The 26,701-nt window shown below is 40.3% G+C and overlaps 1 protein-coding gene across 6 annotated transcripts in view; it reads left to right on the top strand.

Annotated features, from left to right (window-relative positions):
- Cog7 (conserved oligomeric Golgi complex subunit 7) overlaps positions 1–26,701 on the top strand; it is a 144,606-nt gene that overhangs the window by 109,614 nt on the left and 8,291 nt on the right. For 5 of the 6 annotated variants that reach the window (XM_070082768.1, XM_070082777.1, XM_070082757.1 and 2 more), the window contains 3 exons: positions 2,663–2,833; positions 7,656–7,858; positions 15,673–15,782. In XM_070082768.1, coding sequence (XP_069938869.1) covers positions 2,663–2,833; positions 7,656–7,858; positions 15,673–15,782 — 484 coding nt within the window. Of the gene's footprint in view, positions 1–2,662; positions 2,834–7,655; positions 7,891–15,672; positions 15,783–26,701 lie in introns of those variants that run through there. The other variant, XM_070082788.1, reaches the window with a different exon arrangement.

Here is a 26,701-nt window from a genome sequence, read left to right as displayed (position 1 = left end):
CAATCAACCATCGCTACTATTGTGGGCAACAAAAAGGCAATCAAGGAAGCTGTTCTTGCCAAAGGTTTAACTGTGTTTTCGAAACAGAGATCGCAAGTGATGGAAGATGTTGAGAGACTCTTATTGGTGTGGATAAATGAAAAACAGATAGCAGGAGATAGCATCTCTCAAGTGATCATAAGTGAAAAGGCTAGGAAGTTGCATGAGGATTTAATTAAAAAAATGCCTGCAACTAGTGATGATGTGAGTGAATTTAAGGCCAGCAAAGGTTGGTTTGAGAGATTTAAGAAGCGTAGTGGCATACATAGTGTGATAAGGCATGGTGAGGCTGCCAGTTCGGACCACAAAGCAGCTGAAAAATATGTGCAGGAATTCAAGGAGTACATAGACAGTGAAGGACTGAAACCTGAACAAGTGTTTGTGATGAAACAGGCCTGTTTTGGAAGAAAATGCCAAGCAGGACGTACATTACTGAGGAGGAAAAGGCACTCCCAGGACATAAGCCTATGAAAGACAGGCTTACTCTGTTGATGTGTTCCAATGCTACTGGTGATTGCAAAGTGAAGCCTTTATTAGTGTATCACTCTGAAACTCCCAGACCGTTCAGGCAAAAGAATGTCCTCAAGGCTAATTTGTGTGTGCTGTGGAGGGCAAACAGTAAGGCATGGGTCACTAGGGACTTTTTCTATGACTGGTTACACCATGCATTTGCCCCCAATGTGAAAGATTACCTAACTGAAAAGAAATTAGAACTTAAGTGCCTCCTGGTGTTAGACAATGCCCCTGGTCATCCTACAGACGTGGCAGAGCGACTTTATGGGGACATGAAATTCATTAAGGTGAAGTTTTTGCCTCCTAATACCACTCCTCTCCTGCAGCCCATGGACCAGCAGGTTATTGCAAACTTCAAAAAACTGTACACAAAAGCTCTGTTTGAAAGGTGCTTTGTAGTGACCTCAGAAACTCAACTGACTCTAAGAGACTTTTGGAGAGATCACTTTAATATCCTCAATTGTGTAAACCTTATATGTAAGGCTTGGGAGGGAGTGACTAAGAGGACCTTGAACTCTGCTTGGAAGAAACTGTGGCCAGAATGTGTAGACAAAAGGGATTTTGAAGGGTTTGAGGCTAACCCTGAGAATCCTATGCCAGTTGAGGAATCCATTATGGCATTGGGAAAGTCCTTGGGGTTGGAGGTTAGTGGGGATGATGTGGAAGAGTTGGTGGAGGAAGACAATGAAGAACTAACCACTGATGAGCTGATAGATCAACTTCAACAGCAAGAGGCCAGACCTGAGGAAACTGGTTCGAAGGAGGGTAGAGAGAAATTGAAGAAATTGCCTACTACAAAGATTAAGGAAATCTGTGCAATGTGGCTGAAAGTGCAAAGCTTTATGGATGAAAATCACCCTCACACAGCTATTGCAAGCCGTGCTGATGACTATTACACTGACAATGTCGTGAAACACTTTAGGGAAGTCATAAAGGAACGAGAGGTACAGGCCACTATGGACAGATATGTTGTGCGACAGAACTCCAGTGACTCTGAAGCTGGTCCTAGTGGCATTAAAAGAAGAAGGGAAGTAACCCCAGAAAAGGACTTGACACCTCAAGTCTTAATGGAAGGGGATTCCCCTTCTAAACACTAACACTCTCCTCCTCCCATCCCATCAATCATCGCCAGATCTTCAATAAAAGTAAGTGTCATGTAATTGTGCATGCCTTTTTCAGTTTGTGTGTATTAAAATTAATATTTCATGTGGTAAAAATGTTCTTTTTTCATACTTTGGGGTGTCTTGCACGGATTAATTTGATTTCCATTATTTCTTATGGGGAAAATTCATTCGCATAACGATAATTTCACTTAACAATGAGCTCTCTTACACGGATTAATATCGCTATGCGGGGGTCCACTGTACTAGGTAATAATAATTATTAATTTTTTAACATTGGCTGTCTCCGACCATGGCAAGGCGACTGAAAAACCAGGAAAACACACTTTTGGTGAGAGATGGCTAGTCTGTTAAAATGCTTATTATTAGTATTGTGAGCATCATCATGAGTTGTTGTCATCACTCATCATCATCATCATCATCATCATCATCATCATCTTATGATTATTCCCCCAGGAAAAGATTTTACTCATTCTTGTTTTTCCTTTCCATTTTTTCTATGTCCTGTTCATAATCCAATATGTTATATTGATTTTGTTTTATGAAAGCTGCTTGGCCATTTCTTGATTCTCTTTTTTAACATACTTTCAGTATTAAAAATTGTATCTTTGTATGCTCTGTAGTACAATAGACATGCAGATATTCACTAGCATGTTTTGTAAGAAAAATATACCCTTGGAAGATATATTAATTATGGTATTAAGACATGTTGGAGAATAAGACGTGTGCAACACCTGGGTATCTTTGAGAGATGTTTTGCCCATCAGGAGCTTTATCATTAAATCACTAAAGCCCTTGGTAGGCAAAATAACTCATTGAGTCAGTCAATGAAAAAATAAATTAGTCATAATTTGTCAACTTTAAAATAGTTATTAGTACTGTAACAGTTTTCAGTAGATCATGTGCTTTAGTCTGTCAGTATGTTTTAGTGGGTAAATTATGTATTTAGAATATTTGGTTAATTTTATCCTGTATGTGTTTGTTACCAGGGGAGTTGGTTATGGCAGTAGATAACATGGAGCATTCATTGGCGACTCTCTTTACTAATGCTGCTGCTAAATTTGTGTGGGAGGCTGCTACACCTTTCACTGCTACTCCAGATCTCTTACTCTCATCCCATGCAGTAACTCAGTTAAAAAAATTGATGGTAAAAGTAATAGGTAAGTGCTGTCTTTTAATATAATGGAAGAGATTGTGATCCTAAATAATAGAGTAGTTTTTTTTTTATTACCAAAATATACTTAACACACATAGTTTACACTAAGGTCCTTGTTAGTATGGAATCTGAAAATTTTATTTATTTATTTTTTTTTTATTATCACACTGGCCGATTCCCACCAAGGCAGGGTGGCCCGAAAAAGAATAACTTTCACCATCATTCACTCCATCACTGTCTTGCCAGAAGGGTGCTTTACACTACAGTTTTTAAACTGCAACATTAACACCCCTCCTTCAGAGTGCAGGCACTGTACTTCCCATCTCCAGGACTCAAGTTCGGCCTGCCGGTTTCCCTGAATCCCTTCATAAATGTTACTTTGCTCACACTCCAACAGTACGTCAAGTATTAAAAACCATTTGTCTCCATTCACTCCTATCAAACACGCTCACGCATGCCTGCTGGAAGTCCAAGCCCCTTGCACACAAAACCTCCTTTACCCCCTCCCTCCAACCTTTCCTAGGCCGACCCCTACCCCGCCTTCCTTCCACTACAGACTGATACACTCTTGAAGTCATTCTGTTTCGCTCCATTCTCTCTACATGTCCGAACCACCTCAACAACCCTTCCTCAGCCCTGTGGACAACAGTTTTGGTAATCCCGCACCTCCTCCTAACTTCCAAACTACGAATTCTCTGCATTATATTCACACCACACATTGCCCTCAGACATGACATCTCCACTGCCTCCAGCCTTCTCCTCGCTGCAACATTCATCACCCATGCTTCACACCCATATAAGAGCGTTGGTAAAACTATACTCTCATACATTCCCCTCTTTGCCTCCAAGGACAAAGTTCTTTGTCTCCACAGACTCCTAAGTGCACCACTCACTCTTTTTCCCTCATCAATTCTATGATTCACCTCATCTTTCATAGACCCATCTGCTGACACGTTTAACATTGGTTTCCTTAATGCACTTGTGTTAAATATAACTGAGAACTTTAATTTGCTAGTGAAGTTTCACTGTTTCTTAACTAGGTTGGTAGACAGCAACCACCCAGGGAGGTACTACCGTCCTGCCAAGTGAGTGTAAAACGTAAGCCTGTAATTGTTTTACATGATGGTAGGATTGCTGGTGTCTTTTGTCTGTCTCATAAATATGCAAGATTACAGGTACGTCTTGCTACTTCTACTTACACTTAGGTCACACTACACATACATGGACACGTTTATTTATACACACTCATCTGAGTTTTCTTTGATTTTATCTTAATAGTTCTTGGTCTTATTACTTTTCCTTTTATATCCATGGGGAAGTGGAATAAGAATCTTTCCTCCGTAAGCCATGCGTGTTGTAAAAGTCAACTAAAATGCCGGGAACAATGGGCTAGTAACCCCTTTTCCTGTAAAGATTACTAAAAAGAATAAGAAGAAGAAAATTGTCAAAGTGGGAAGTCTGAATGTGCGTGGATGTTGTGCAAATGATAAGAAAGAGATGATTGTGGATGTTATGAATGAGAAGAAACTGGATGTCCTGGCTTTAAGTGAAACAAAGCTGAAGGGGGTGGAAGAGTTTCAATGGAGAGGAATAAATGGGATTAGGTCAGGGGTTTCAAATAGAGTTAGAGCTAATGAAGGAGTAGCAATAATGTTGAAGGATAAGCTATGGCAGGAAAAGAGGGACTACAAATGTATAAATTCAAGGATTATGTGGAGTAAAATAAAGATTGGATGTGAAAAGTGGGTTATAGTAAGCGTGTATGCACCTGGAGAAGAGAGAAGTGTAGAGGAGAGAGAGAGATTCTGGGAAATGTTGAGTGAATGCGTGGGGAGTTTTGAATCAAGTGTGAGAGTAATGGTGGTTGGGGATTTCAATGCTAAAGTGGGTAAAAATGTTATGGAGGGAGTAGTAGGTAATTTTGGGGTGCCAGGGGTAAATGTAAATGGGGAGCCTTTAATTGAGCTATGTGTAGAAAGAAATTTGGTAATAAGTAATACATATTTTATGAAAAAGAGGATAAATAAATATACAAGGTATGATGTAGCACGTAATGAAAGTAGTTTGTTAGATTATGTATTGGTGGATAAAAGGTTGATGGGTAGGCTCCAGGATGTACATGTTTATAGAGGGGCAACTGATATATCGGATCATTATTTAGTTGTAGCTACAGTTAGAGTAAGAGGTAGATGGGAAAAGAGGAAGGTGGCAACAACAAGTAAGAGGGAGGTGAAAGTGTATAAACTAAGGGAGGAGGAAGTTAGGGCGAGATATAAGTGACTATTGGCAGAAAGGTGGGCTAGTGCAAAGATGAGTAGTGGGGGGGTTGAAGAGGGTTGGAATAGTTTTAAAAATGCAGTATTAGAATGTGGGGCAGAAGTTTGTGGTTATAGGAGGGTGGGGGCAGGAGGAAAGAGGAGTGATTGGTGGAATGATGAAGTAAAGGGTGTGATAAAAGAGAAAAAGGTAGCTTACGAGAGGTTTTTACAAAGCAGAAGTGTTATAAGAAGAGCAGAGTATATGGAGAGTAAAAGAAAGGTGAAGAGAGTGGTGAGAGAGTGCAAAAGGAGAGCAGATGAAAGAGTGGGAGAGGCACTGTCAAGAAATTTTAATGAAAATAAGAAAAAATTTTGGAGTGAGTTAAACAAGTTAAGAAAGCCTAGGGAAAGTATGGATTTGTCGGTTAAAAACAGAGTAGGGGAGTTCGTAGATGGGGAGAGGGAGGTATTAGGTAGATGGCGAGAATATTTTGAGGAACTTTTAAATGTTAAGGAAGAAAGGGAGGCGGTAATTTCATGCACTGGCCAGGGAGGTATACCATCTTTTAGGAGTGAAGAAGAGCAGACTGTAAGTGTGGTGGAGGTACGTGAGGCATTACGTAGAATGAAAGGGGGTAAAGCAGCTGGAACTGATGGGATCATGACAGAAATGTTAAAAGCAGGGGGGGATATAGTGTTGGAGTGGTTGGTACTTTTGTTTAATAAATGTAGGAAAGAGGGGAAGGTACCTAGGGATTGGCGGAGAGCATGTATAGTCCCTTTATATAAAGGGAAAGGGGACAAAAGAGATTGTAAAAATTATAGAGGAATAAGTTTACTGAGTATACCAGGAAAAGTATACGGTAGGGTTATAATTGAAAGAATTAGAGGTAAGACAGAATGTAGAATTGCGGACGAACAAGGAGGTTTCAGAGTGGGTAGGGGATGTGTAGATCAAGTGTTTACATTGAAGCATATATGTGAACAGTATTTAGATAAAGGTAGTTAAGTTTTTATTGCATTTATGGATTTAGAAAAGGCATATGATAGAGTGGATAGAGGAGCAATGTGGCAGATGTTGCAAGTATATGGAATAGGTGGTAAGTTACTAAATGCTGTAAAGAGCTTTTATGAGGATAGTGAGGCTCAGGTTAGGGTGTGTAGAAAAGAGGGAGAATACTTCCCGTTAAAAGTAGGTCTTAGACAGGGATGTGTAATGTCACCATGGTTGTTTAATATATTTATAGATGGGGTTGTAAAAGAAGTAAATGCTAGGGTGTTCGGGAGAGGGGTGGGATTAAATTATGGGGAATCAAATTCAAAATGGGAATTGACACAGTTACTTTTTGCTGATGATACTGTGCTTATGGGAGATTCTAAAGAAAAATTGCAAAGGTTAGTGGATGAGTTTGAGAATGTGTGTAAAGGTAGAAAGTTGAAAGTGAACATAGAAAAGAGTAAGGTGATGAGGGTATCAAATGATTTAGATAAAGAAAAATTGGATATCAAATTGGGGAGGAGGAGTATGGAAGAAGTGAATGTTTTCAGATACTTGGGAGTTGACGTGTCGGCGGATGGATTTATGAAGGATGAGGTTAATCATAGAATTGATGAGGGAAAAAAGGTGAGTGGTGCGTTGAGGTATATGTGGAGTCAAAAAACGTTATCTATGGAGGGAAAGAAGGGAATGTATGAAAGTATAGTAGTACCAACACTCTTATATGGATGTGAAGCTTGGGTGGTAAATGCAGCAGCGAGGAGACGGTTGGAGGCAGTGGAGATGTCCTGTCTAAGGGCAATGTGTGGTGTAAATATTATGCAGAAAATTCGGAGTGTGGAAATTAGGAGAAGGTGTGGAGTTAATAAAAGCATTAGTCAGAGGGCAGAAGAGGGGTTGTTGAGGTGGTTTGGTCATTTAGAGAGAATGGATCAAAGTAGAATGACATGGAAAGCATATAAATCTATAGGTGAAGGAAAGAGGGGTAGGGGTCGTCCTCGAAAGGGTTGGAAAGAGGGGGTAAAGGAGGTTTTGTGGGTGAGGGGCTTGGACTTCCAGCAAGCGTGCATGAGCGTGTTAGATAGGAGTGAATGGAGACGAATGATACTTGGGACCTGACGATCTGTTGGAGTGTGAGCAGGGTAATATTTAGTGAAGGGATTCAGGGAAACCGGTTATTTTCATATAGTCGGACTTGAGTCCTGTAAATGGGAAGTACAATGCCTGCACTTTAAAGGAGGGGTTTGGGATATTGGCAGTTTGGAGGGATATGTTGTGTATCTCTATACGTATATGCTTCTAAACTGTTATATTCTGAGCACCTCTGCAAAAGCAGTGATAATGTGTGAGTGTGGTGAAAGTGTTGAATGATGATGAAAGTATTTTCTTTTTGGGGATTTTCTTTCTTTTTTGGGTCACCCTGCCTCGGTGGGAGACGACCGACTTGTTGAAAAAAAAAAAAAAAAAAAAATTTACAAGTAATGTTTGTAAATTTAAGATAAACAAGCAGTGTTTGAGATGTTACATTTTTTCTTGTACAGCATAATGCATTAACTTTCCTTTTATCCTAGATGAAGATGGTCGGCTCCTGGAGAACAGTATGACAGAGTCTCAGGCCCAGTGTCAGAACGCAGTGGAAGCTGCTCTTCACACGATCATGAACCCCATATCATCTCAGCTGATTGCTCTGCCTGATTTACCTGCTTGGAACTCTCGCCAAGCAGCTTCTACTCACCTTTCCTTCTCCTTCTCTCCGCAAGAATATATCACACAAGTATGGAAATTAAAATGATGCAGAAATACTAAGTATGATATCCTTCTCTTTTTTTTCTTTTTGTGTATATGGATTCATCGAGCAAAAAATTTGACTGTAGTTTACGACTATTACTCAGCGAATCTCGGGCAGTAGTTTACATCCATACCCCCGGCCGGGATTGAACCCGCGGTCATAGAGTCTCAAAACTCCAGCCCGTCGCGTTAGCCACTAGACCAGCTAGCCACTATGACCGCGGGTTCAATCCCGGCCGGGGGTATGGTTTATTTGCAATCGTGTCATTACGATTTCTTAAGTCGAGTAGTTTACATTTTGCAATACACCACAGAATACATATTTTTTGTGCAAATTATTGTTTTGGGAGATATTTGGGAGATATTTTGGTTGCACAGCACATCCCAGTCAATCATCACATAGCATCGAGTTATGTCTTTCATCTGGCGTAGGGTAAACAAAAGCGCATATCTACTGATGCTGGAATAAGGTTAATTTACATCAGGTTATTTTATGTTTGGTTAGGTGGTTTCATTAGGTTTCATCTTTTTTTACCAATTGCACAAGAAATATATTTTATATTAAATCAGCATAACATGGTTGAATGGCTATACATACTCATGTGATCCACGGTGCCTTGCAATCACTTCTCACTTGTATATTATAAAATACCATTAAAAAATGTAATAAACCGTGGAAAAGTTTATTTTGTAGGTAATAGGTTGGTAGACAGCAACTGCCCAGGGAGGTACTACCATACTGCCAAGTGAGTTTTATATGATGGTAGGATTGCTGGTGTCCGAGGACACCCTGAGTTGATGTTGCCCTGGGGGTGGGGAATCCTCTAAAGGGAGAGAGAGGTCCACAAGAGCCCCAAACTGATTTGTAACAGGGATATTAGCCCTCACAGCTGCAGAGTACAGGTGCCCTGGCTGTGTTGGTGTTGGGGAGACTCCCTTAGTGGGGGGCACTGGAGGCGAAGGAGGCAGGGGCTGATGGACTGTGACTGGCTTTACGGACCGCAAGCAGGAGTTACATTCATTGAGCGAAAGAGACTGGGCCCTGGCTGAGTTTGCCAAATAAAGAGCCTGGCGATATGCTGGGCAAGACCGGGAGGTAACCTTGTGGTTCCCTTTACAGAAATAGCACGAAGCCGGGTGGGTACAGGTAATGCTGTCTTTAACGACTGGGTGAAACCTGCTGCAGTTCGCACATCTTACCTTACCACGGCATGACAACTCTCCATGCCCAAAAAGGAAACATTTCCAACACTGGAGTAAAGGAAAAGTATAAGGAAGAACAGGAAACCTTAGATTGTCGAAAGTCACAGATTTCGGGAGAGCACCCGAGAAACATACACGAACCATACGAGATGGGGCAGGACGAGTCGAGAGGCTCCAAACCTCCCGCAAACCTAAGTCGTCACCCCCACTGTAAACCAATTCAGAGTGGATCTCCTCATCCGAGAGGGATGCAGAAATCAGTCCACTTCTGCCGTAACAACAACCGGTGGCGAGGATTGAGGAGCGGACCTCCCAGCAGACAGCATTCCACTTACCCAGGACATGAATGGCATTTAGTGGCAAGATTCTAGCCAGAAAAGACTTACGATGGAGCCAGAGCTTTAGGGCTGCACCCCTACCAAGTTGCTGGATGCCCCCATCTATGCAAGCCTTGCCAAGAGGAGATCCACTGATGGCATTGGTGACGTCCCGTTGATTGGTGAAGGGTGTACCGCCATCCTTAGGATGCACAAGAACCACCATCTAATGTGAGGAGAAGGAGCATAGTCTGGACAAGTGGTGGGTTGGTGTTTTGGGCTAGACAGGGGCCTGGGACTGTCATCAACCTCAAGGACCCGTTTGTTTATCCCAGTAGGGGGCACACTAGCCGTATCTTGGTCTGACGGTAGTGAAACAGTTGTCAACTGAGTAGAAACTTCTCGGTTGAACCCCCCATAAATGGGCCACACAACACAGCCTGATTTATTTATTTTATTTATTTTATGTCTTTGCAAACAATACTTTGAGATTTTATATTTACAATAGTGGGTTGCAAAGCAAAGAGAGCCTCTATTATGCCTAGGCATTATGGGCCAACTTAACATTATTGGCTTACAGACTACTTAACACTAAGGATTATATCATAGTTGTATAGTAGGACAGTAATTATTTCTTAGTTGAACAGTTGATTATTAATTATAAGTGAATTAAATTTGTATATGATAAAGGATATATTCATATAGTCTAAAATGCTCTTTGTGAAAACAATGGTTCAATTATATTCCTGTCAACAATGGATAAAAGGTTCAAAGTGATTGTTGAAGTTATGATATGAGAGTACATAGGTGAGTATGTGTGTACTGAGTATTTAGCATTTAGTCTAGGGTGATTAAGTTGCTTTTGAGAAGAGTCTTAAACTGATTTTCAGACTGGGTTAATTTAATATCTTCTGGTAATGAATTCCTTATTTTAGGGCCCTTTATGTGCATAGAATTTTTACAGTGTGATATGGACATGAGGTATATCAAAGAGAGATCTGTGTCTTGTGTTGTGGTCATGTGTCCTGTTTAAGTTGGTGATGAGAAGTTTGAGTGGAGGGTTTATATTTGCATGTATTGTTCTGTGTATGTAGTAGGCACATGAATAAGTATGGATGTTCTTAATGGTGAGCAGATTCAGACTTTTGAAAATTGGTGGAGTATGCTGGCGGGAGTGGGAATTCGTTGTCTTTCTTACTGCTGCCTTTTTTGGGGTTATGAGGGGTTTTAGGTGATATGGATGTTGTTGATCCCCATGCATAAATTCCATATGTAAGATAAGGGTATATGAGTGTATGGTACAGTGCCAGGAGAGCTGATTGTGAAACGTAGTACCTTATGTTTGATAGTATGCCTACAGTCTTGGAGATTTTCTTGGTGATTTGTTGTATGTGTGTCCGGAACTTAAGGCTACTGTCAAGGTGGATACCTAGGAATTTTCCCTCTGTGAGTCTTGTGACCGATGATCCATTTAGCATTATGTTAATCGGATCATTTACAGCTTTGTTTCCAAACTGAATGAAATAGGTTTTATCAGTATTTAGGGTAAGTTTATTAGTCATCATCCAGGCAGATATTTTCTGCAATTTGGCATTGACTGTGTTTGCTATTATGACTGTTTGGGTGGGAAAAGACATATGTAGTGTCATCTGCAAATAATATGGGTTTGAGTAGCTGTGATGCATTCGGTAGATCATTGATGCAGATGAGAAAGAGGAGTGGTCCAAGGACGCTTCCTAGTGGGACTCATACTGTGATTGGTTGGGTGGAAGAGTGCATCATTTGCATACACATATTGAGTTCTGTTACTAAGGTATGATTTTAAGTAGTTGAGGGAGTGGCCTCTGATACCATAGTGCGTTAATTTGGAGTACAGCAGTTCATGGTCGACTGTATCGAAAGGTTTATGTAAATCAATGAAAATGCCCAGCAGGACTTCTTTCTTTTCGAGTGCGGTATGTATTAGTTCTAGCATGTGTATGATAGCATCATTCGTGCTTTTATTATTCCTGAATCCAAACTGATGGAGAAAACAACGACAACACAAGCACACAAGAAAAGAAGCAGAGCCTGAACAGGGCCTACACCACCAACAAACAACTGAGGAACCTGAAGATTGAGACACTTATGCAACATATGGGAATCTTTATTCAGGAAACGTTTCGCCACACAGTGGCTTCATCAGTCCAGTACAAAGTAGAAAGGCGTAAGGAGAGGAGGAGTTTGAGGTAATCAGTCCCTCAGCCTGGAGTCGATGTGTTCAGTCCATCAATCTTGTAGAATGTACAGCATAGGGCCGTAGACATGGCTTATATACTGTAGTGAGGTGAGGCGAAGCAGGAGGAGGTGGGGTCATAGTGGTATCATCCACTAGTCGAAGTAGGTCTTCGTCCAAAGGTTGGACAAGTGTGGAAGAATTCTTTGTAACAAGATCCCATGACATTTCCTGAATAAAGATTCCCATATGTTGCATAAGTGTGTCAATCTTCAACTTGTCGGTTTTTCAAACCATTCATCACAACTGTCAGACACTGCAGCATCATGGGATCTTGTTACAAAGAATTCTACCACACTTGTCCAACCTTTGGACGAAGACCTACTTTGACTAGTGGATGGATACTACTATGACCCCACCTCCTCCTGCTTCGCCTCACCTCACTACAGTATATAAGCCACGTCTACGGCCCTATGCTGTACATTCTACAAGATTGATGGACTGAACACATCGACTCCAGGCTGAGGGACTGATTACCTCAAACTCCTCCTCTCCTTACGCCTTTCTACTTTGTATTGGACTGATGAAGCCACTGTGTGGTGAAACGTTTCCTGAAAAAAGATTCCCATATGTTGCATAAGTGTCTCAATCTTCAATTTGTCGGTTTTTCAAACCATTCATCACAACTGAGGAACCTTCAGAAGACACGTCCACACTCCACCAATGCTGGCCGAACTCTCCACGGTCAGCTGTTGCTGCACCACTGTCAGCTGTTGCTGCACCACTGTCAGCTGCTGCTGCTGCACCACCATCAGCTTCTGCTGCACCACTGTCAGCTGTACTACTCGAAGATGTGGAGAGACTGTTGTTGGTGTGGCTTAACGAGAAACAATTACTGAGAAACAATTAACCCCAGAGGGTTAGCCACCCAGGATAACCCAAGAAAGTCAGTGCGTCATCGAGGACTGTTTAACTTATTCCCATTGGGGTCCTTAATTTTGTCCCCCAGGATGCAACCCACACTAGTCGACTAACATCCAGGTGGACAGGAAAAAATGCCTGGAACTAGTGCTCATATTGGTGAATCTAAGGCCAGCAAAGGTTGGTTTGAGAGATTTAAAAATCATAGTGGCATACACAGTGTGATAAGGCATGATGAAGCTGAAAAATTCCAACCCCAACAGGTGTTTAATTGTGATGAAACAGGCCTGTTCTGGAAGAAAATGCCAAACAGGACCTACATTACTCAGGAGAAAAAGGCACTCCCAGGACACAAGCCTATGAAAGACAAGCTAACTCTCATTTTTTCTTGTAATGCTATTGGGGATTGCAAAGTGAAGCCTTTACTCATGTATCACTCTGAAAATCCCAGAGTGTTCAAGAAAAACAGTGTCTCATCACTCATCACTACATCTTCAGTAAAGGTAAGTGTCATTTATTCTTCATTTAGTACAGTATATTGTGCATGTATCCTTTTCTCTGTGTAGGAAAATGTATATTTCATGTGGTAAATTTTTTTTTTTCATACTTTTGGGTGTCTGGAACGGATTAATTGGATTTCCATTATTTCTTATGGGAAAAATTAATTCAACTAACGATAATTTCATCTAACGATGAGCTCTCTGGAACGGATTAATATCATAAGTTGAGGGTCCACTGTATTGACTCTCAGGTGCTACTATTCTCTCTCAACAATGCCTTTCCTTAGTTGTTTGCCTAGCACTATACAGCTTGTTTACTTGTAAAGACATATGCTCTCTTGCACGTGTGTTTCTGTAAATCCCCTGGTGGTTTACCATTCTTCTTACCCCATCTAGTATTTAAAAGCTTTATTTAGACAACCCTCAGTGCATTGGGAAACAAATAAGAAAAACCATATCCATTCATTATTTTATAAAAAATAGAGATTTGTTACCTGGTGCCAAGAACAATAAAAAAAAAAGTCACCCAAGACATCAGTATACCTTGGCCAGGTTAAGTGTTAAAAATAAACCTAATGAAGGAGATTCAAAGCACTAAATCAGTTGCTTTTTTAAGAAGCAGAGAAGAGGAAACATTCAAACTTTTAAGGTACTAAAAAAGTATTTCAAACAAGAAAAGCTATTCGAAGGGGAATAGGATTTGATGAAACTAAATAATGGAATAAATCTCAGGAAAATACTGTATTTGGTACAAATATTGGTAAGCACTTTGTTAACATTATATTCAGAAAAGATAGGTGTAGTCTTTAGCGCAGGAGAAAGCATGTTGGCTGCACTAGGAGTGGGTGTTAAGGGGCAGTGCTAGGATGCACGTGTCTAGAGGCTTGGCTGTGCTAATGACAGAATACGTTGGGGGCAGTAACATACACAGGAAAACACACTACAACTCACCTTGGGCAACAGTAGCTTGAGAATAATGGTAAGACTCTCAACCAGGTGTAGGGTGAGGCACATACGTAGCAAGAACATTCATGTGGCTTGCTCATCCACGTAGCTGTGAGTGGTTTGGGCACTCAGTTACATAACATTGGCCAGAAATTTGTGAGGAATTCATGGAGCCAGCATAGAAGGAGTGAGTAAGTTCTTGTGGGGGTGACAGCATAGGAGGCATAACGAGGTGAGAATCTGCCACCACCATGTCCACACTTGTGGAGCTCAGGATGAACCCAACCACTGAGAACACTCCTTCATTAAAAATACCACTAAACTCACCTCAGCCATGCTGTAATTGGCAGTGATGAGGCTGTGGAGCTATAGCAGCAGACAGCAAATTTCAGGTGAAGCTGAACATGTGGTTAAGGACACCTTGGGAGGCTGAGAAGACCCACTTAATGCTGCTATAATTTCCTGAGGAAATTAAGCATATTTTGGCATAAATCCTGCATATGTCTCTTGGTGATGTGGGTAGGAGACACGACAACAAGATAACTTGCTGGTAGGTATGTGCTGCTTGGATGGGACAATGAAGTACCATGTGACTTCAGTCTTCTTTTCCCCCTTTCTTTCTTGGCATAACACAACTGTTGCAACCACTGCTATCACCAAATATATCAAAAGATGATAAGTTTTTTTCATTGCCACCAGATATATCTAGGAATGTTTTAGCACATATTTGGTTGAATAATGGGCACTTGGTGTTTGGTACACAGTAGGATGGTTGGGTGCAAGGTTTAGGTTTGAACTTGGCCTACCAGGTGACAGCACCAGGCCTAGGTGGCATGGCATTGAATACAGACCTGACAGGGATTACAGTCATAGAATGCTGGAAGAGAATTACTGTACTGCCCTCCAGTGTTGCAAGCACAATACTGTAAAGCTTTTAAGACACTTTCAAACAAACATTTTGCCTATTAATGCAGTTCTTCCATGTAGGGCTGGCTGATTTTGGATAAATTAAATCCTGATGCTTGAGTTAATCCTGAGTGGGTATCTGGTAGTTTTGTAATATTTCTTGAAATTGGTTAGCATCTAATGGTAGATATAAATTTAATTAAACACTTGTGAAGCATAAACTCTTATTGTGCAGTATTTGCTATTAATTAATCATCTTGAGTATTTTTTCATTGAAGAATACTGTTACACAAGTATCAATAGTAGTAGTAGTAGTAGTCTACTGCTGCTGCTCCCCCCTCCCCCACCCACCAGGACCCACCACTCATTTTCTACATTTCTAAGAACTGTGCGCTTAATTTGGCTGGAGAGGGACTTTAATATAAGGAATTGGATCAGTGCTCCAATTCCTTGACTCGAACCTTCCATTTCCCAAGGTAGTGATGAACCCTACAGGTTTAGTGCTGCCCCTTGAATGTAATAATAATAATGTGTTTAATTGGGGGTCTTGGGGAGGCAACCTACTTACTCCTGGGTTTATACAATTTTATTATCTATTCCATTTTTCACGAAGGCAATCGCTTTTAGGTCATGGGCTACTGTTTGTACTGGGTAGAAAAATGTTCTGAAAGAAAATGTGACTTAATGATTCATGTGTAATGGATCTACAACATCTACGAGAAACAAGTCCCTGATAGTAAAAATCAGTGTGATTTTTTACATTCAAGATTCTGATTTTTTATTTTTCCTTCAGATAGGACAATACTTGATGACGCTGCCTCAGCATCTTGAGCCGCTCCTTGTCAACCACAGTCCTGCTCTTAACCGAGCCTTGCAAGAGGCTAATACTTCTTGTAGTGCAGGGTGAGGAGATTGTGTTTTATGTATTTAATGTGTAAACTTGAGGGAGATGCATGATGCAGTAGGTAGAGTGAAAGGGGGTACAGCATCTGAGACAGATGGAAGTAAGTCAGATATGTTAAATACATGAGGGGATATAATTTTGGTGAGTTCAATGTATGTATGAAAGAAAAGGTACCTAAAAATTTAAAAGAAAGCATGCATAGTTTCTTTAAGATAAAAGGGAATAAAAGAGAGTGTAAGAATTGTAAGAGAATAAGTTTAAGTGTACGAGGTACAACGTATGGAAGAATTATTACCAAAAGAGTTAGGGATAAGATAGACAGTAGGATTGAAGAGGCACAAGGAAGATTTAGGAAGGGTAGGGAATGTGAAGACCAAGGGTTTGCATTGAAGCATACAAATGAACCCTATTTAGATGAAGGTAAGGAGCTGTTTGTCACATTATTGTATTTAGAAAAGGCATGTGATAGGGTGGATAGGGATGTAATGTAGCAGATGTTGCAAATCTGTGGAATAGGTAGTAAGTTAGTAAAAGAATTAAAGAGCTTTTATACAAATAGTGAGGCTCAGATTTTGGTATGTAGGAGAAGGGGGGGGGATTATTTCTCAGTAAAAGTAGGCTTTAGACAGGGATTCATGATGTCACCATGAGGGATTGTAAAACAAAAAAAAGTTAATACTAAAGTGTTTAAATTAAAGTGTGGGATTAACCCTTTTAGGGTCCGGAACCCCAGTCTGAAACTTGTCCGCAGGCTCCAAGAATTTTCAAAAAAAATTTTTTGTTATTTTTTCTTATGAAATGGTAGAGAATCTTTTTCTGGAGGTAATAAAACAAAAAGTACAAAATTTGATGGAAAATTGATGAAATTACATTCTCACGAATTTTGCTGCATCAGTGATATGTACGCATTGGCGATTTTGCACACTTTGACTCCCATTTTGGGCCAATTACATTATTCCAGCTGACCAAATTCTTAGCTATTTTGTCAGCATTACTTCAATTTTACTGATTGAGCACAAGAAATCACCCAATCAACTATGTCAATTACCCAATAAAGTGATCAAAAATTGGAAATTTGGCCAATTTCACACGACTTCAAAATACTATTCCAATTTCAAAACAGGGTCCAGAATAAACATTGCAGGCATTCCTGGCACTAAATAACATTTCCTCTTTTTATTAGTTACATTTCCAGGCTTTACAAATGAATTCCATTTTGATTTTTTATTCATATAATGAATTTATATTCACACCAAAAATAGAAGATTTGCTATTATGCAATATTGTAATAATTGTAGAAATAATATCAGCACATTCGTGAATGCACATTAGACCCACCAGCTGACATGTATTGGATGCGTGACATCATTTGCTTTCTCTTGAATATCATCAAAAATCGAACATTTCCACTACTTTGAGCTCAGTTTCAAGTCATTTTCAGCATGAAAACCAATCACAATCATCTCTATTTCTGTAATATATCTTCAATTCTATCAGATGAGACCAAGAAACCGCAAATACAACCGTAAAATACACATGAAAATGCACCTCAAAGTCACTACTGTATTTTAATCCTAAAACACGGTCTGTTTTTTTCTCATTATGCACTACTTGCAACAGGATTTGTTTTATATAGTGCACACTTACCACATACATGCATTCTCTCATATCTAGGCCCAGATTTACCACTCACAGCTTATCAGAGTGAGCCACAGCACCGTGTCTTCCTTTGCAGATGACACCCGAATCTGCATGACAGTGTCTTCCATTGCAGACACTGCAAAGCTCCAGGCAGACATCAACCAAATCTTTCAGTGGGCTGCAGAAAACAATATGAAGTTCAACGATGAGAAATTTCAATTACTCAGATATGGTAAACATGAGGAAATTAAATCTTCATCAGAGTACAAAACAAATTCTGGCCACAAAATAGAGCGAAACACCAACGTCAAAGACCTGGGAGTGATCATGTCGGAGGATCTCACCTTCAAGGACCATAACATTGTATCAATCACATCTGCTAGAAAAATGACAGGATGGTTAATGAGAACCTTCAAAACTAGGGAGGCCAAGCCCATGATGACATTCTTCAGGTCACTTGTTCTATCTAGGCTGGAATATTGCTGCACACTAACAGCACCTTTCAAGGCAGGTGAAATTGCCGACCTAGAAAATGTACAGAGAACTTTCACGGCGCGCATAACGGAGATAAAACACCTCAATTACTGGGAGCGCTTGAGGTTCCTAAACCTGTATTCCCTGGAACGCAGGAGGGAGAGATACATGATTATATACACCTGGAAAATCCTAGAGGGACTAGTACCGAACTTGCACACGAAAATCACTCATTACGAAAGCAAAAGACTTGGCAGACGATGCACCATCCCCCCAATGAAAAGCAGGGGTGTCACTAGCACGTTAAGAGACCATACAATAAGTGTCAGGGGCCCGAGACTGTTCAACTGACTCCCAGCACACATAAGGGGGATTACCAACAGACCCCTGGCAGTCTTCAAGCTGGCACTGGACAAGCACCTAAAGTCAGTTCCGGATCAGCCGGGCTGTGGCTCGTATGTTGGTTTGCGTGCAGCCAGCAGCAACAGCCTGGTTGATCAGGCTCTGATCCACCAGGAGGCCTGGTCTCAGACCGGGCCGCGGGGGCGTTGACCCCCGGAACTCTCTCCAGGTTATCTCCAGGTTATGAGCTCATGGCATAGAACTATGGCTTGGACCTGGGCCTCAAAGCCATAGAACTATGGGATGGACCCTTAAAAGGTTAAAGGATAATGAATCTGATGTAACATGGGAGTTCACTGTTGCTCTTTGCCTATGGCAGTGCTTTTAGGAAATTCTGAAGAGAAGTTGCATAGGTATAACCTCCAGGAATAACCTCCAGGATGGTGAAGGAATTTGGGAGGATATGTAAAAGAAGGAAATTAAAAGTGAACATAAAAATTAAGCAAGATGATGAGAGTAACAAAAACGTCTAGGCAATGAGACCTTGGATATAAGATTGAAGGGACGAAGTATAGAAGAAGTGAATGTATTCAGATATTTAGGAATACAGTAGAACCCCAGTTTTTGTATGCCCCAGCTTGCATGTAACCACAGTTATTCTCTATAAAATGTATTTTTTGATATTTCCCATAAAAAATAATGTAAATCCAATTAATCCATCCCAGACACCCAAAAATATTAGCAAAAAATACATTTTATGGAGAATAACTGTGGTTTTACATGCAAGCTGGGGCATACGAAAACCGGGGTTCCACTGTACACTTTTTTGACAAATGGATTTTTGAAAGATGGTGAGCCATAGAAAAAATGAGGGTAAAAAGGTAGGTGGTGTTTTGAGGTATTTGTCTTTTGAGACAAAAAGGAGAATGTACCAAAGTAGAGTGGTGCCAGCACTCACATGGGTGTGCTGCATGGGCTTTGAACATATCAGTAAGGAGGTTGGAAATAGTGAAGATGTTATGTTTGTGGGCAATGTATGGTGTTAATATAATATATCTTAACAGGTGGTTTGAGCATTTAAAGAGGATGGAGAGGAATAGGATGACTAGGAGAGTATATAAATCCTGGGTGGAAGGAAGGAGGTGTAGGGAGATGTCTCTGGGAGTGTTGGGCAAATGGGGTAAATGGGGTAAATGAGGTTTTGAGTGCTAGAGGCTTTAATATTCAACAGGCTTGTATCAGTACATTAGATTGGAGAGAATAGAAATAACAATGGATTTTATGGCTTGATGTACTGTTGAACTGAGAGTAAGGTAACATATGTGAAGAGATTCAGAGAAACTAGTTAGCTAGACTTGAGTTTTGGAGGAGCAAAGTAGAGTGCCTGGACTCTGAAGGTACCCCTTTATCTAAACTGAAATGTTAGCACACTTCTGCCAAGACAGCAATTGAATGAATGAACAATGGTGAATGTGTTTCCTCTTTTTTTGGGGGGGGGGGGGAGTCACCCTGCTCACATGTTAGAAAAAAATTATGAAGCATTTCCATTACTCAAGTCCGGCTATATAAAAATACCCGGTTTCCCTGAATCCCTTCAGTAAATATTACCCTGCTCACACTCCAACAGCTCATCTGGTTCCAAAAACCATTCGTCTTCATTCACTCCTATCTAACACGCTCACACCTGCTTGCTGGAAGTCCAAGCCCTTCAACCACAAAACCTTCTTTACCCCCTCCCTCCAACCTTTTCGAGGACGACCCTTTCCCTGCCTTCCTTTCCCTACAGATTTATACGCTCTCCAAGTCATTCTACTTTGATACATTCTCTCTAAATGACCAAACCACCTTAACAACCCCTCTTCAGCCCTCTGACTAATACTTTTAGTAACTCCACACCTCCTCCTACTTTCTACACTCTGAATTCTCTGCATAATATTTACACCACACATTGCCCTTAGACAGGACATCTCCACTGCCTCCAGCCACCTCCTTGCTGCAACATTTGCAACCCAAGCTTCACACCCATAAATAAGAGTGTTGGTACCACTAGTTTCATACATTCCCTTCTTTGCCTCCATAGATGACGTCTTTTGTCTCCACAGACACCTCAACGCACCACTCACCTTTTTTCCTTCATCAGTTCTATGGTAAACCTCATCCTTCATAAACCCGTCCGCTTACAAGTCAACTCCCAAATATCTGAAAACATTCACTTCTTGCATACTTCCTCTCTCCGATGTGATATCCAATTTTTTTTTTTTTTTTTATTATCACACTGGGCGATTCCCACCAGGGCAGGGTGGCCCAAAAAAGAAAAACTTTCACCATCATTCACTCCATCACTGTCTTGCCAGAAGGGTGCTTTACACTGCAGTTTTTAAACTGCAACATTAACACCCCTCCTTCAGAGTGCAGGCACTGTACTTCCCCTCTCCAGGACTCAAGTCCGGCCTGCTGGTTTCTCTGAATCCCTTCATAAATGTTACTTTGCTCACACTCCAACAGCACTTCAAGTATTAAAAACCATTTGTCTCCATTCACTCCTGTCAGCCACGCTCACGCATGCCTGCTGGAAGTCCAAGCCCTACTCACACAAAACCTCCTTTACCCCCTCCCTCCAACCTTTCCTAGGCCGACCCCTACCCCGCCTTCCTTCCACTACAGACTGATACACTCTTGAAGTCATTCTGTTTCGCTCCATTCTCTCTACATGTCCGAACCACCTCAACAACCCTTCCTCAGCCCTCTGGACAACAGTTTTTGTAATCCCGCACCTCCTCCTAACTTCCAAACTATGAATTCTCTGCATTATATTTACACCACACATTGCCTTCAGACATGACATCTCCACTGCCTCCAGCCTTCTCCTCGCTGCATCATTCATCACCCATGCTTCACACCCATATAAGAGCGTTGGTAAAACTATACTCTCATACATTCCCCTCTTTGCCTCCAAGGACAAAGTTCTTTGTCTCCACAGACTCCTAAGTGCACCACTCACCCTTTTCCCCTCATCAATTCTATGATTCACCTCATCTTTCATAGACCCATCCGCTGACACGTCCACTCCCAAATATCTGAATACATTCGCCTCCTCCATACTCTCTCCCTCCAATCTGATATCCAATCTTTCATCACCTAATCTTTTTGTTATCCTCATAACCTTTCTCTTTCCTGTATTCACTTTTAATTTTCTTCTTTTGCATACCCTACCAAATTCATCCTCCAACCTCTGCAACTTCTCTTCAGAATCTCCCAAGAGCACAGTGTCATCAGCAAAGAGCAACTGTGACAACTCCCACTTTGTGTGATTCTTTATCTTTTAACTCCACGCTTCTTGCCAAGACCCTCGCATTTACTTCTCTTACAACCCCATCTATAAATACAGTGGACCCCTGCTTTACGATCAGCTCCCAATGCGACCAATTATGTAAGTGTATTTATATAAGTGCGTTTGTATGTGTATGTTTGGGGGTCTGAAATGGACTAATCTAATTCACAATATTCCTTATGGGAACAAATTCGTTCAGTACTGGCACCTGAACATACTTCTGGAATGAAATAATATCGTAAACCGGGGGTCCTCTGTATATTAAACAACCACGGTGACATCACACATCCTTGTCTAAGGCCTACTTTTACTGGGAAATAATCTCCCTCTTTCCTACATACTCTAACTTGAGCCTCACTATCCTCGTAAAAACTCTTTACTGCTTTCAGTAACCTACCTCCTACACCATACACTTGCAACATCTGCCACATTGCCTCCCTATCCACCCTGTCATACGCCTTTTCCAAATCCATAAATGCCACAAAAACCTCTTTAGCCTTATCTAAATACTGTTCACTTATATGCTGCACTGTAAACACCTGGTCCACACACCCCCAACCTTTCCTAAAGCCTCCTTGTTCATCTGCTATCCTATTCTCTGTCTTACTCTTAATTCTTTCAATAATAGCTCTACCATACACTTTACCAGGTATACTCAACAGACTTATCCCCCTATTTGTGCACTCTCTTTTGTCCCCTTTGCCTTTATACAAAGGAACTATGCATGCTCTCTGCCAATCCCTATGTACCTTACCCTCTTCCATACATTTATTAAATAATTGCACCAACCACTCCAAAACTATATCCCCACCTACTTTTAACATTTCTATCTTTATCCCATCAATCCCGGCTGCCTTACCCCCTTTCATTTTACCTACTGCCTCACAAACTTCCCCCACACTCACAACTGGCTCTCCTCACTCCTACAAGATGTTATTCCTCCTTGCCCTATATACGAAATCACAGCTTCCCTATCTTCATCAACATTTAACAATTCATCAAAATATTCCCTCCATCTTCCCAATACCTCTAACTCTGCATTTAATAACTCTCCTCTCCTATTTTTAACTGTATTATGTATTGGTGGATAAAAGGTTGATGGGTAGGCTCCAGGATGTACATGTTTATAGAGGGGCAACTGATATATCAGATCATTATTTAGTTGTAGCTACAGTTAGAGTAAGAGGTAGATGGGAAAAGAGGAAGGTGGCAACAACAAGTAAGAGGGAGGTGAAAGTGTATAAACTAAGGGAAGAGGAAGTTCGGGCGAGATATAAGCGACTATTGGCAGAAAGGTGGGCTAGTGCAAAGATGAGTAGTGGGGGGGTTGAAGAGGGTTGGAATAGTTTTAAAAATGCAGTATTAGAATGTGGGGCAGAAGTTTGTGGTTATAGGAGGGTGGGGGCAGGAGGAAAGAGGAGTGATTGGTGGAATGATGAAGTAAAGGGTGTGATAAAAGAGAAAAAGGTAGCTTACGAGAGGTTTTTACAAAGCAGAAGTGTTTTAACCCTTTCAGGGTCCGTCCCGTAGATCTACGGCTTTACGTTCAGGGTCCAAACCGTAGATCTACGCCATGAGCTCAGCTCACTCTGATAAACTGTGAGTGGTACATTTGGGCCTAGATATGAGAGAATACATCTATGTGGTATGTGTGCACCACATAAAACAGATCCTGCAGCACACTGTGTATAATGAGAGAAAAAAAATGAAATCATGATTTTTCGATTAAAACAGCAACTTTGCAGTGTTTTTTCGTATGTTTTTTAAAGTTGTATTTGCGATTTCTTGGTCTCATTTGATAGAATGGAAGACATATTACAGAAATAGAGATGATTTTGATTGGTTTTAGCACTGGAAATGGCTTGAAACTGAGCTCAAAGTAGCAGAAATGTTAAATTTTTGCCGATATTCAAGAGTAAACAAACGACCTCACACGTCTAATACACACCAGCTGGTGGGTCTAATATACATTCACAAATATGGTGATGATATTTATACAATTATTACAGTATTGCATAACAGTAAATCTTCTATTTTTTGGTGTGAATAAAAATTCATTATGTGAATAAAAAATCAAAATGGAATTTATTTGTAAAGCCTCAAAACATAACTAATGAACAGAGGAAATGTTAGTTTAGTGCCAGGAATGCCTACATTGTTCATTCTGGACCCTATTATGAAATTGGAATATTTTGAACTTTGTGTTAAATTGGCCAAATTAACAATTTCCGATCACTTTATTTTGTAGTTGAAACAGTTGACTTGGCGATTTCTTGTGCTCAATCGATAGAATAGAAGTAATAGTAGTGAAATAGCTAAGAATTTGGTTGATTGGAATAATGTAATTGGCCTAAAATGGGAGTCAAAGTCGGCAAAATCGCCGATTCGTAAATATCGCTGACACATCAAAATTCGCGAAAGCATAATTTCGTCAATTTTCCACCAAATTTCGTACTTTTTGTTTTATTACCTTCACAAAAAGATTCTCTACGATTTCATAAGAAAAAATAACAAATTTTTTTTTTGAAAATTCTTGGACACTGGTGCGTGACTCCAGATTTGGGCCTTGGACCCTGAAAGGGTTAAGAAGAGCAGAGTATATGGAGAGTAAAAGAAAGGTGAAGAGAGTGGTGAGAGAGTGCAAAAGGAGAGCAGATGAAAGAGTGGGAGAGGCACTGTCAAGAAATTTTAATGAAAATAAGAAAAAATTTTGGAGTGAGTTAACCCTTTCAGGGTCCAAGGCCCGAATCTGGAGTCACGCACCAGTGTCCAAGAATTTAAAAAAAAAAAATTGTTATTTTTTCTTATGAAATCGTAGAGAATCTTTTTGTGAAGGTAATAAAACAAAAAGTACGAAATTTGGTGGAAAATTGACGAAATTATGCTCTCGCGAATTTTGATGTGTCAGCGATATTTACGAATCGGCGATTTTGCCGACTTTGACTCCCATTTTAGGCCAATTACATTATTCCAATCAACCAAATTCTTAGCTATTTCACTAGTATTACTTCTATTCTATCGATTGAGCACAAGAAATCGCCAAGTCAACTGTTTCAACTACAAAATAAAGTGATCGGAAATTGTTAATTTGGCCAATTTAACACAAAGTTCAAAATATTCCAATTTCAAAATAGGGTCCAGAATGAACAATGTAGGCATTCCTGGCACTAAACTAACATTTCCTCTGTTCATTAGTTATGTTTTGAGGCTTTACAAATAAATTCCATTTTGATTTTTTATTCACATAATGAATTTTTATTCACACCAAAAAATAGAAGATTTACTGTTATGCAATACTGTAATAATTGTATAAATATCATCACCATATTTGTGAATGTATATTAGACCCACCAGCTGACGTGTATTAGACGTGTGAAGTCGTTTGTTTACTCTTGAATATCGGCAAAAATTTAACATTTCTGCTACTTTGAGCTCAGTTTCAAGCCATTTCCAGTGCGAAAACCAATCAAAATCATCTCTATTTCTGTAATATGTCTTCCATTCTATCAAATGAGACCAAGAAATCGCAAATACAACTATAAAAAACATACGAAAAAACACTGCAAAGTTGCTGTTTTAATCGAAAAATCATGATTTCATTTTTTTTCTCTCATTATACACAGTGTGCTGCAGGATCTGTTTTATGTGGTGCACACATACCACATAGATGTATTCTCTCATATCTAGGCCCAAATGTACCACTCACAGTTTATCAGAGTGACCTGAGCTCATGGCGTAGATCTACGGTTTGAACCCTGAACGTAAAGCCGTAGATCTACGGGACGGACCCTGAAAGGGTTAAACAAGTTAAGAAAGCCTAGGGAAAGTATGGATTTGTCCGTTAAAAACAGGGTAGGGGAGTTAGTAGATGGGGAGAGGGAGGTATTAGGTAGATGGCAAGAATATTTTGAGGAACTTTTAAATGTTGAGGAAGAAAGGGAGGCGGTAATTTCATGCACTGGCCAGGGAGGTATACCATCTTTTAGGAGTGAAGAAGAGCAGAATGTAAGTGTGGTGGAGGTACGTGAGGCATTACGTAGAATGAAAAGGGGTAAAGCAGCTGGAACTGATGGGATCATGACAGAAATGTTAAAAGCAGGGGGGGATATAGTGTTGGAGTGGTTGGTACTTTTGTTTAATAAATGTATGAAAGAGGGGAAGGTACCTAGGGATTGGCGGAGAGCATGTATAGTCCCTTTATATAAAGGGAAAGGGGACAAAAGAGATTGTAAAAATTATAGAGGAATAAGTTTACTGAGTATACCAGGAAAAGTATACGGTAGAGTTATAATTGAAAGAATTAGAGGTAAGACAGAATGTAGAATTGCGGATGAGCAAGGAGGCTTCAGAGTGGGTAGGGGATGTGTAGATCAAGTGTTTACATTGAAGCATATATGTGAACAGTATTTAGATAAAGGTAGGGAAGTTTTTATTGCATTTATGGATTTAGAAAAGGCATATGATAGAGTGGATAGAGGAGCAATGTGGCAGATGTTGCAAGTTTATGGAATAGGTGGTAAGTTACTAAATGCTGTAAAGAGCTTTTATGAGGATAGTGAGGCTCAGGTTAGGGTGTGTAGAAGAGAGGGAGAATACTTCCCGGTAAAAGTAGGTCTTAGACAGGGATGTGTAATGTCACCATGGTTGTTTAATATATTTATAGATGGGGTTGTAAAAGAAGTAAATGCTAGGGTGTTCGGGAGAGGGGTGGGATTAAATTATGGGGAATCAAATTCAAAATGGGAATTGACACAGTTACTTTTTGCTGATGATACTGTGCTTATGGGAGATTCTAAAGAAAAATTGCAAAGGTTAGTGGATGAGTTTGAGAATGTGTGTAAAGGTAGAAAGTTGAAAGTGAACATAGAAAAGAGTAAGGTGATGAGGGTATCAAATGATTTAGATAAAGAAAAATTGGATATCAAATTGGGGAGGAGGAGTATGGAAGAAGTGAATGTTTTCAGATACTTGGGAGTTGACGTGTCGGCGGATGGATTTATGAAGGATGAGGTTAATCATAGAATTGATGAGGGAAAAAAGGTGAGTGGTGCGTTGAGGTATATGTGGAGTCAAAAAACGTTATCTATGGAGGCAAAGAAGGGAATGTATGAAAGTATAGTAGTACCAACA

Source organism: Cherax quadricarinatus, chromosome 1 (genome assembly GCF_038502225.1).
Source record: "Cherax quadricarinatus isolate ZL_2023a chromosome 1, ASM3850222v1, whole genome shotgun sequence".
NCBI lineage: Eukaryota > Metazoa > Arthropoda > Malacostraca > Decapoda > Parastacidae > Cherax > Cherax quadricarinatus.
This window is presented reverse-complemented; position numbering and strand designations above follow the sequence as displayed.